Genomic DNA, 12,141 nt, shown 5'->3' with positions numbered 1-12,141 from the left:
TGTGTTAAACTATTGTACAAGGGTTTAAATTAACATGTAGATAGTATTAGTATACTATTAATGTACTATATATTCTATAATATATACTAATACTATACTATGTATACTATTACTACTATACACATACATAATATATATTATAGTATAGTATATTAAGTATATAGTTAAGGGAATAAACAATAAATAACATATTTTAAACTTGTTTTAACCCTTAAATATGCTTAATTATCTCTAAATTAGCAGAATCAAGGGTTTAGTAAGTCCAATTTCAACCCTAAAACCCACTTCCAAAACCCTCAACCCTCCTCTCAAAACTCCCTAACTAACCCTTAATTATCTTTAACTAACTCTAAAATATCTTTAACTAAAGGATAAATAGTATAAAAGGTGAGGTATTAGATTATCCAGTAGAACTTGTTGTAGAAGCTGTTATCATATGTTTGATAAATCCAAATGTAGGTGAATCTAACACTATTGTACATTATCATCATGAATGACATGACTTGGATATTAGTTTTAATGTTATTTTCGAGTCTTCTTCCGGTGAGTTCGTCCACTCTTGCGGACTTGATAAACATCACACTGATCAGCGTGATGCCCACGTTCATTCCATAACTGCACAGCATTAGCACTAGTAGAATCAGTAAATACGCCGTGTGGTATGTTAACTGGGCCCTGTTATTCCCGTTCCGGAGTAGGAAAAACGAGCCAATTCCAACCCCAAAGTATAAAATAAAAGATATAAAAATGTACTTGTAAATGTTGTCAAAGTGCATTTGAGGTGAAATGTGCTCAAAATGCTCCAGAAAACATGCCAACAGCAGGAATAAAATCGGAACTACTCCGACGATACTGAGCACAAATTGGAGCCTGTTAGCAGTCTCCAGCTGTAACTCAGTCGCCAAATTAACAATTGGAAACGTGATAAACAAAGTTGACACAGTTGTCAGATTCATCAAAACCGCCATCAAAGAACCCAGTAACCCATACTTAAACTTGTTATTCAAGAATAATATCACCAACTTCTCTCTCACCTCTTCTATACCGAGATTATTATCAACTGTGTTAGTAGCAGCAGAATTGGTGGAATTTTCCCCAGTATCCACAGTGTGACTGTGAGATTTACGGTTAAAAAGTTTAAATGGTAAGTATTTGAGGTATTTGGTGTATGTGCCCTTGTCACTGTGTGTGGTGTGTATATATGTGTGTATGGGTTGTATGTGTAGTTGTGAAAGTTGCAGCAGTAACTCCACGGGGTGCACCCACTCATCACTGTTCGGCTTATACTGATACATCTTATTATACACCAAAAAGAAATAATAATTCATCTCATACACTCCCATCTCTTCTCTACACACTCTTCCAGAAGCCACTGTGTTACCTGTACCCATTGTGTTACCAGTGTTACCAGTGTTACCAGTGTTACCAGTGTTAGAATGAGAATTGCCAGGGATGATAAGAGTGTGATTGAGGGAGTTGGTGGAGGACGGTGTGTGTTTATCATCGAATTGTACGGTGACAACGTTGATGAGGAGTAGGTTATTAAGTTTAAACACGTCGGCGCACTTGAAGTGGTAGAGGTTGACGTCAATGTCAATGTATTCATCATGGATTCGTGATAGTTTAACGTCTTTTCCCACCTCGTGACGGTGTATCGTTAAACCTGTCATCATATTCTCATAACGGATCTCACTCACCAAAACCTCAATCTCAACCATCTCCTCGTCATCTACACATTCTATCAGTATTATTAAGCTATTTTAAGCGTATTTTACCCTTATTTTAGTGTTATTTTAAGCATATTTTAGGGTTATTTCCGGGAAATTTAGTAGTATTTTAGTCATATTTAGAGGTTATTTTAGTACTATTTTAGAGGTATTTTAAGCTATTTTTAGTACTATTTTAGTACTGTTTTTAGTGTTATTTTAACTATTTAAAGCTATTTTAGAGCTTATTTAAGCTATTTTTATTCTAGTATTTTAAGGCTTATTTAAGCTATTTTTATTCTAGTATTTTAAGGCTTATTTAAGCTATTTTTATTCTAGTATTTTAAGGCTTATTTAAGCTATTTTTATTCTAGTATTTTAAGGCTTATTTAAGCTATTTTTATTCTAGTATTTTAAGGCATATTTAGAGGCTATTTTTAGTACTATTTTAGTACTATTTTTGGGGTATTTAAGAGTATAATTTTGGGAAATAGGTGTTTAGGGATGGAGAATGTGATTTTTTAATTTTTCCATAATTTAACCAAATTTACATAATCTTTAGTTAATTTAATTATTTTAAAGTTGATTTATGTAATTTTAACTATTCTTCAATTTTTTCCATTTCCAACCCTTTAACCATATTATTACACTATCTAACACTATTATAGTATTATTATAGTATAGATATGGTATAAAAGTGTCATTTTGCGGATTTCCTAATTTCCCACCAATCTCACCAATTTCCCACTAACTTAACTATTTTCAACTAATTTAACTATTTTTAACTAATTTAACCATTTTAAACTAAAAATACAATTTCCCTATCCACCCATTTACCCTACTATGTATTACCTGAGGCATTGGTGTTATGTCTTACTATGGAACTGCTCTTGTTTTCCCTTTCCTTAACATTTTTAACCTTGGAGTTGATAATATTCTTGATGGTGTAGTCGTGGATTAGATTAGGTTTGAGAATGATTTCGTATTCCAGATTCTTGATCCTGTGCACGATCCTGTCGTTTAAATACTTTTCATACTTTTCATCCTCTTGGGTTAACTTGTTGTCCGAGTTATCCAACGTGAAATCAGTCATCCTCGTTATCCCAATTATACTAAACAACGCACTCCCTCCATAACCATATATACATAATATTACCACTATCACTGAGACCACCAACCCAACTATCAACAGGGTTCTGTTACCCTGTGTGTCCACTGTGTCCACCGAGTTAATCTGGATGAACCTGTGGAAAGAGGAGATAAGAGCGGAGAGTGTGGTTCCCATGAGGAAGAAGGGAATATTGACGGGATCGATGACAATGGTGAAGCATTCGTTAAGTCCGATAATGACAGAATAAATGGTGATTAGCCAGAAAAAGGCGATATTATTCCCCTTGTGAGAGGTAACAGTTAGCACGACATTATACACCAGACCTACGGAGTTAATAATAATTGTCAACAATTTGTTAAAATGTGTGAGAGTAAACTTGGCTGAAATGACCAAGAGGTAAAACGAGCCGAGGATCCCAGAAACCGTCACAATCACACCGCAAAGTCTTCTAAACGGGGTTAAATCCAGTGAGTCAGTTGTGCTGAGGAGAAAATGGACCGGAATTAACAAGTTAAAACCAATCAGAAACAAACAAATCTTCCTACAAATCCTCTTCAGTCTCATTTTTCCAACCTTCCCCCAATTTAATAATTAATTTTAGATTATTTTAAGATTATTTTAAGATTAATTTGAGATTATTTGAGATTAATTTGATCATTTTGTGTAAAAATTGAAATGTTAAAATTAGTTTAAAAAGTTAAAATTTACGATAAAAAACTAAATTCCCATTTAAAAGATTATTTAAAAAATGATAAAAGAATATTTTATGGATAAAATTTGGGAAAGTTTGGATAATGTGTAAGATATTGAAAATGTGTAAAAAATTTCTACATTAAACTGGTAAAATATTGTACAAAATAACAAATATAAATTATAAAATTATATATAAATTGTAAAATTATGTATAAAAATGTAAAATAATTAATTGGTATGGAATTAGGGATAATTCCAGTGTATGGTGCATACATATCCTAAATACTTCTACAATTACCACAATTATTATAGTAAAATTGGGAGTAATAGTAGGAATATTTGGAAATCGTAAGAATAAACGTTTGCGTCAAGAATTAGCAACAATAATTGAGAATTTTGGCTCTCAGACCAGTTAATGGAGTAAACTTGTCCTAGAATACCTAAAAGTATTACTAACAATAGTACTATTAAGTATATTCATGGGTATATGTGTAGATATCTTAGTATGGTTATGGTATACTGAGTATATATTATCATACATGTGTAGTTCTAGGGGTTCTCATTTCTCTTACCCTAAAAATACATTTTATTAAGCTAAATTTAGGGTAATTTGAGCATATTTAAGTTTATTTAGTGTTAGTTAAGGGTTATTTAGGAGTATTTCCAGTCTAATAGCTGGGTAATAGTGGTTAAAAGTACCGTTGTACAGTGGCCAGGTGCCTACTAAAACCAGAATTTTCTATAGTTTAAACTAACTTTTAAGAAGAATTTTAAGTGATTTGGTGTCTAAAACGATGTTTGGAATGTGTTGGAATTAAATAATTTATTCGTTAAAAATTTTGGAAAAAAATTTTTTTCGGAACCGAAATGTCACTTTTGGGTCCAGGGATTTTAGGCCAAAATTAAAAATTTTTATTTTCCCAAATTTCCACATTATTAACTTTAATTAACATTGTTAAGAATCGGAAAATTGTTATAAAGTGGAAATTCGCTGTGTACACTGAGTAAATGGAGCTTAAACTTGTGCTTAACAGGGCCAGGATAATACCCTGAGGGGTACTTAACCATAGCAATAAGTACAAATTATAGTAAATATATCGAATTGTAGATATTTATATAATAGTTTTAAGAGTATTTAAGGTATATAATTAAGGAATTTTATATTTATTTTGTTAATTTACGGGGAGGTTCTAAGATTTTTGAGCTCAGAAATCTGCTTTATAGAACTTAATTTAGGATAATTTATCTATTTTAAAGTTGAATTAGTGTTAATTTAGGATAATAACTAGAAAATTTCTGTCTAATAGATAAATAAAACTGTATAATAACAGCTCAAGTGAACCTGAGGATTCATAAAGAACCCAAATTTTCTATAGCTAAAACTAACTTTTTTTCTTAAATTTAAGTATTTTGATGACTAAAACATCAATAGGAACGATTTGGAATTAATTAAATTAATTTTCTAAATAGTCGAAAAATTTTGATTTTTTCGGAACCCAAATGTCACTTTTGGGTCCAGGCCAAAATGGCCAAATTTCGAAAATTTTAAAACCCCAAAATTTCCACATAAACCAACAGATTTAACCTCTATTAAGACCAGAAAATTATAATTAACTCGTAATTAAGTGTGTACGAAGAGTAACTGGACCCTAAAGTATGCCCTTGGTACCATTACTACTGGCTGGGTTTGACCTGGAAAATCCAATCCAGGGTTACTTACCTATGGCATTAACTATATAATACTATTGCTGCACTGTAAATATGTACTTGATAGTAATTACATACTTTATTTTCCCGTGTTATATGGTAATATATGTGTTAATTTGGGTATTAAAATAATCCAATTTTACCTATAAAAATCATTTTTACACTAAAGATAAATCTAAACTAAACAGTAATAACCTGAAAAATCATTAAAAAACGACTGTATATACGGTAAAAAAGGGACCGTATGGTAAAAATTGGCTAGTTTGTTAAAATTGGAAAAAATTAAATTTGATACAGTTTAATTATTATTTTATTATTAAATTGTTGGAAATTTTTGAAAGTTTAGTTTATTTCAGTTTGAGTTGATGAGTGATTCCGGTGGTGTGTCTAACGATGTTGAAATCGTACAAAGTAACAGAAGGTTACATTTTACTAATTCGATATGGTTTCTACTGGGAACAATAACAACATTTGGCATAGTAATGTCAGCAATTGCTGCTAGGGTTTACTCGGGCGTGCTTGAAATCCAACCCGAGCGGTCTACAGAATTTGCGTCTAATTCACTCACAATTGCATTACTAACCTCAAGTTCCGGTGTTTCAATCGCGTTCTTGTTCTTTCCACTTAATATATTACTGATTTTCATCTCCCTGACAGTGTCATTTGCGACAGTTTACTGCACACTTCTGAACACACTACTGAAAATTTTCAAGAGTAAATTGTTCTTTCATTTAGCCACTGAAATCGGCTGCATATTCCTGGGCATTATAGATTTAATTGGAATCACATCTGTAAACGACAAATTCATACCCGGAAATAAAGTTCACAAGATGCTGTCATATCAAATTGGCAGACCAATTGGATATCTCCTAGTGCTAATTATTGTTATTTTCATGAAAATCAATTCGTTCAGAGGTAGAGAAACCCGTTTTCTACAAGAATCTGATGTCCTTATGACATATCAGATGATGATACTACTTTTACTCGGGATACCAATCCTAATGGTAATGTCAAACTACCACTTGAAATCTAATGATAAGCAGCGAAAGTGGCGTTCAGCAAGCAGATTTAACTCTTGGAAAACGTGGATGAAGGGGCTACACATGTACCAATGCATCTACGCATACGCAATTCTATTAATCATCATCGAATCCTCCGAAGGATTCTTCAATTCCTCCATACGTAATAATTACTTATTTTACTTAGTTAATCTTATTTAATAGTGTGAAAATGATGTAGTAATGTATTTGACGGATCAGTTTCCCTATTTTAAGACTGAGTTGAAGACGTTGGTAATAGTCGTTTTACACCAAGTTTTTGACTTGATTGGCCGGTGTATTCCAGCGATACTGCAAGAAATCATGGGGAAATACAATTTATTCCTGTTTCGGATACGTTCATATGACGAGGAGAGTGGTCCTGGAAAGTCATATTTAGACTCAAATTGTCACTTAGAAGAAGAAAAAATTGACCTTAAAAGTACTCAAACTTATACAATTAGTAAATGTGTTATTACTGTTCTGGTTGGTGTTAGGGTTTTACTACTCCTTTGCATATTCTTCAAAAGACATTTTGACTCTCAATTCCCCAATTTTATGAACAGTTTCCCAGCCGTAATACTGATTACAATGTATAACTCTCTGGTAAGAGGAGCGGTAGTCTCCCTAGTTTACACGCAGTTGTGTTTGGTAGTGGAGAGAAATGGTCCTGTAACACCTGATGAGCAGGAGTTTAAAGCTGAATCTACCAGCAATTACTGCAGGAAGATTGAACTTGTGGATCCAGACTTGATGATAAGTTTAATAATTGCAGCTTTTAGAGTTCTTGAAACTGTGCCATTTGTATTCTGGACTTACATCGGATTCAAGTATAACAGTGTGTTAATGGACTGTGAGCTGTATTACCAACGCCATGAACACTGGCCTACCGACGCGCTGGAATCGGACTTTGACAGGTTTATCTGGTGGATCACACTCATAATCAGTAAAATCCTAAGAGATATCTGCAACCCATTTGGACGCCTATAATATTATACACACATATATAGTATATATAGTATATTATATATTATATATTATATATAGTATATTATATATTATATATTATATAGTATATATAGTAGTATGGTATATATAGTATAGTATTATATGTGTCTGGGTTTAAGGCTAGTAGATTGGGTGTATATTACATAGTTTATAATACTATTTACAGTGTTTTAATATACCTAAATAACAGTATTAATGAGTAGTAAGTGTTAAATAGTGCTGGAATAAGTGTTATCTTACTGTATACTTAAGTATAGTATACACCACTACCATACTATTACTACTATACATATACAATATATACTATAGTATATTATACATAGTATATTATATATAGTACTATAGTATACTATAGTTAAGATTATATAGTTAAGTAGCTCCCTCTCCCTTAGATATTAATTTAGCTCCCTCTCGGGGTATATAATAAGATAGCTCCCTCTTGGGGTATATTATTATCTCCCTCTAGGGGTATACAGTTAATTAGCTCCCTCTACCCTTATATTATTAGCTCCCTCTAGGGGTATAGTTAAGACTAGTATTAGGTATAATATATATACATAGTAGTATAGTGTGTAAAATGTATATTAAGTGTTGTGTTTTTTAAATTCATTGAATTTTTCTTTAAAGAGTTCGATTTTTAGTCTAGTGTACTCGATGTAGTCAAATTTATCATTCGTTCCACTCATCGATTTCCTAAAACATTTTCCACACCATACTCACAATATAAATACAACCGCAAAATATTATTACCACCATTACTCCAAAATACCTAACCATACAACTACAGTAATATAGTAATAACTACAGTAATATCATAGTAATAACTAAAGTAATATAGTAATAACTAGAGTAATAACTAAGTGGTGAGGAGTAAGCTGTGTGATTGTTAGCAAGCTCCGTAACGTACATTAGTATCCCCCAGTATGCCCAGAATATGAGAGTGCCTATTGAGAACAATTCAACGGATTCTAAAAAGGGATCGATGATATCTTTTCTACTGGGTAGCACATTGCAGCCCAGTGACTCCGATAAGTATACACTGGCGAACATGGTCTTTAACTCGTAGGAAAGTTCAAGTGACCGGTCAATACGGAAAAAAGGATACTCGTCAACGTCGTAGTCAAAGTTACTTTCAACGAAAAAGTAACCAATGTCAGCTCCAACATAGTTGAACGAACTGTAGTCAAAGTCTATCAACGTTAACCCATCATACGTTGCGATAAAATTCTTTATATGCATATCATTATGACAAAACACCACCCTCATTCCATACCTCACACCCTCACACAACTCCTCGTCCACACCACCCACACTATCCACCGTATCATTACTATTATTACTATCCACAGTATTATTACTATTATTACTATTAACAGTATTAACAGTGTTAACAGTGTGAGTAGTACCGTTGGTGTGATAGCAGCAATTGTGGGTGGAAAATTTATTTTGGCTAGCCCGATCAACTTTTGCATTTATTTTTTTTTCTCGTAATTTTTCCGAATTTTCACAATTTCTCACCTCCAAATTATTATTCCCACTGTTATTATGTTGTACTAAATAATTGTTGAGAAAAAGTTTATATTCGTTGAAGAGTTGGTCCATCTCGTGGATATCAATTTTTAGATTAAGTTTCCTGTTAATTTCATGGCATTTGGGTATCCACTCCTCGGTTTTGCTGAGTAGTGAGGGTGTCCTGTCCCACTCCTTGGGCGCAACTTTCGTAATGATTTTATGTAACTTTGCTAAAAGCGTGGCCACAGAGGTGAGAACAGATAAATTAAATAAATTTGGCGAGTGTAGGACAAAGCCCTCGATCCAAGTTTCAATTCTCCCGCCCGGGAATTGGTTAATCATTTTCGGACAAAACCCGTACTCACTCAGGAGTTTAAACACTTCATTCTGATGCTCAATGTTGTATAACACTCGCTTGTCCTCGCCGATGACACGCAGGAGGACCTTGTCCAGCCGTCTTGACGCGGGGTCCGGGTCCTGGACCCGGACCATGTAAACTTTATTCGTCAACGCTATGGTGATTAAACTTATTTCAATCTCCCCGTCGTCCAAATCTGACCAGAAGGGGACATATTTTTTACACAAAGCCTTCAAGTCTGCGGAGTTGTTCACGAGCTGCACGTAGGAAGTGTTCCTAGAAGCGTTCGGAACCAACACCTTCCTATAAACATCCTCGTCAAAACCACTCTCAGATCTCATCACCATCTTTTCACAGAATTATTTTATTTCATTTAAATTATTTTGTTTAAATTATTTTATTTTATTTTGTTTAAATTATTTTATTTTGTTGTAGAATATAAAATTTTCAGTGGTTGTATTGTTTGATTAATTGGAAGACGTGAGGATTAGTTGAGAAATTGTAGTTTTAGGAGTTAAAATGCAAAGAGCTAAAAAAGAGTTTATGGCGTGAATTTGGTGTACTCATCTACACCGCCAAATACAACAATAAAATACCTTACAAATTATCATACAATTAAAATAAATTAATTAATTTAAAATTATTAAAAAATATTTTTATTAATATTTTGAAAAAATTGTGAAAAAATTGGAAGGCCACAAAACTACACAATTAACAATATACAATTTATATATTAAATTTATACATTAAATTAATATATTAATATATTAAATTTGTATATTAAAATTGTATATTAAATTTGTTCCGTAAACTATTCAAATATGTTACACCTACAACATCATTCAACCATATTAACTATACTCCTAACTATACTATACTATACTCATACTATAGTGTAGTATGATGTTATAACTGTGTAATTAGTGAGCAGCAGAAATGACTGGGTGAGAAAATTTATTTCGTAGCCCGATCAACTTTGGTATTTATTTAATTATTCCCTAATTAACATAATTAAACTAATTTATCATTGTTAACTGGGGAAGAATATTACACTGTGAGGGTGTGGTCTTGTCCGATGGTGATGACGTACTCCTCGTTGGGCAATTTCAAAAGTTGAAAATCGGTAATTGGCGCCTTGTGCAATTTGACCTCTCTAACTATTTTATTCATTGTCAACAGTGCCACAGTACCGTTGACCGTGGATACTATAAACTTGTTACTGAGTGAACTACTGAGAACCCTTGTAACACCACTGGAAACATCAACTTTACCCACCACGCACATTGTGTTCACATTGTAAAACACCACCAGCCCCGTTAAATCCGCCGTGACACACAAATCTACAGAGTTTTCAGGGAATAAAATCGACTCTACGGAGTCTCTGTGGTGAGTGAATGTGCTGATTGCCGTGGCCTTGGGAATGTTAACAAATGACACCACACCACTCATCGTGCCGTAACAACACATTCTCACCCTGTCACTTGCACTTACTATTGTAATTTCATCACTTAGTTCCGCAGTATCTCGTGTGTCAGTGCCGGAGTTTACCGCAGTAATATTTTTCTGTTGGTAATTCTCATTTAAACTTACTATCATCAACTTGTCACCCGCTCCCATCAGTACATATGTGTCTACAGTAGCAGAGTTTACAGTAACATTGTCTACAGTGTCCAGTGTGTCTACAGAGTTAACAGTACCAGAGTTTACAGTATTACCAGAGTTAAGAGTGGGATAGGAGGTGATAATACCATAGTGAGATTTGAGGTGTGTGTTAATGTACTGTGTGGAGTTGGCGTGTATGTGGTGTATGAGAAGTAGTCCGCCTTCGCCGCTACAACAAACAACTCTACTGTCCACACTAAAACATAACCAGTCCACTGTCAACAACGTCGTGTCCAACTCTCTACACATTACGTAGTCAACTGTGTCAACTTTGTGAGTAGTGTCAATACTATCCGTAGTTACTGTGTTAGTAGTGTCAACATTATCCGTAGTGCCAACTCTGTTAACTGTGTGAGTAATAGAGTAGAGTATGAGAGAGGAGTTGAGAGTTCCTAGGGCTAAGAATTGGCCGTCGGGAGAAAAAGCGCAGCATGAAACAGTTTCCTCAAACGGGCCCAAAACCCATCTTAACGCCTCATCTAAACATTATTAACAATTTTACTTATTTAGTACTAATTATATACTTAATTAAGGGTAAGTAAGGGGTAGATTGGAGGAAGTGGAGTAGCAGCAGAATTGAAGGTTGCAAGGAAAAAAGAGCAGCAAGAAAAAAAATTTCGCTCTCGGACCAGTCTACTCCATTGACTGGTCCTCGAGCCTCCCCTCCCACCCCTTACAGTATTACTAAGTAGTTAAGTATAGTAAGTAGTTAATTAGCTCCCTCTAGGGGTATATAGTTAAGTAGCTACCTCTTGGGGTATATATTATATAGTATACTGTAGTATAGTATTAGTATAGTTGATAACTGTGTAATATATGAGATAATACTTGTGTTTGAGTGACTGTGTTGAAAGTCGTAGATTTGACAGGTGTCACCGCAGGTACCAATGGCAACATGAGGAATCTTAGGGAATTCAGGATGCACTGATATACAACACGGCTCATCCTCCAACTTCCTACTCCAACTTATCATTCCACTATCTATCTCTTCCATATCAATTATCTCAGTATTCTCTTCTATCTCCTCATTGTCCTGTTCTATCACAGTATTCTCAACTGTACCAATAGTGTTGTGAGTAGTGTGTTCAGAGGAGTAGTTGTGATCATCGACTTGGATATCAGGATTGAGGAAGAGAACTTCATCATCGAGTGATTGATTCTGAACCAATTGCGATAAAATTTCTTCGTCCATTTTTTATTCCAACTTTAAATCATTTATTACAATTTGACAATTTTATCAAATTTCAAATCATTTTATCAAATTTTAAATCATTTTATAAATTTTTATAAAATTTAAAATAATTTACAAAGATAATTAGTGAGTTGTATGGGAGGATGAGATTCTAG

General features: G+C 33.7%; 4 protein-coding genes across 4 annotated transcripts; 1 reads left to right on the top strand and 3 right to left on the bottom strand.

Moving 5' to 3' along the window:
- Positions 1–395: 395 nt before the first annotated feature.
- Positions 396–3,714, bottom strand: TpMuguga_01g02515 (putative integral membrane protein; the record flags this gene model as incomplete). The annotated part of the gene is made up of 2 exons (XM_760976.2): positions 2,559–3,714; positions 396–1,738 (listed from the first exon to the last, which is right to left on the bottom strand). The coding sequence occupies exons 1-2, from the start codon at positions 3,379–3,381 to the stop codon at positions 396–398; spliced, it is 2,166 nt and encodes a 721-aa protein (XP_766069.2). The 5' UTR covers positions 3,382–3,714.
- Positions 3,715–5,582: 1,868 nt separating this feature from the next.
- On the top strand, positions 5,583–7,244 carry TpMuguga_01g01229 (putative integral membrane protein; the record flags this gene model as incomplete). The annotated part of the gene is made up of 2 exons (XM_760974.1): positions 5,583–6,399; positions 6,457–7,244. 2 exons carry the CDS (start codon positions 5,583–5,585, stop codon positions 7,242–7,244), a joined length of 1,605 nt encoding a protein of 534 aa, XP_766067.1.
- Positions 7,245–7,828: 584 nt separating this feature from the next.
- On the bottom strand, positions 7,829–9,479 carry CHKB (Choline/ethanolamine kinase family protein; the record flags this gene model as incomplete). The annotated part of the gene is made up of 2 exons (XM_061305017.1): positions 7,829–7,955; positions 8,170–9,479. The coding sequence occupies 2 exons, from the start codon at positions 9,477–9,479 to the stop codon at positions 7,847–7,849; spliced, it is 1,419 nt and encodes a 472-aa protein (XP_061161592.1). The 3' UTR covers positions 7,829–7,846.
- Positions 9,480–9,883: 404 nt separating this feature from the next.
- TpMuguga_01g00545 (WD domain G-beta repeat protein) lies at positions 9,884–12,101 on the bottom strand. Its single transcript, XM_760972.2, has 3 exons — positions 11,623–12,101; positions 10,184–11,273; positions 9,884–9,962 (listed from the first exon to the last, which is right to left on the bottom strand). Exons 1-3 carry the CDS (start codon positions 11,984–11,986, stop codon positions 9,944–9,946), a joined length of 1,473 nt encoding a protein of 490 aa, XP_766065.2. The 5' UTR covers positions 11,987–12,101; the 3' UTR covers positions 9,884–9,943.
- Positions 12,102–12,141: the final 40 nt, after the last annotated feature.

Source organism: Theileria parva, chromosome 1 (genome assembly GCF_000165365.1).
Source record: "Theileria parva strain Muguga chromosome 1, complete sequence, whole genome shotgun sequence".
Taxonomy (NCBI): domain Eukaryota; phylum Apicomplexa; class Aconoidasida; order Piroplasmida; family Theileriidae; genus Theileria; species Theileria parva.
This window is presented reverse-complemented; position numbering and strand designations above follow the sequence as displayed.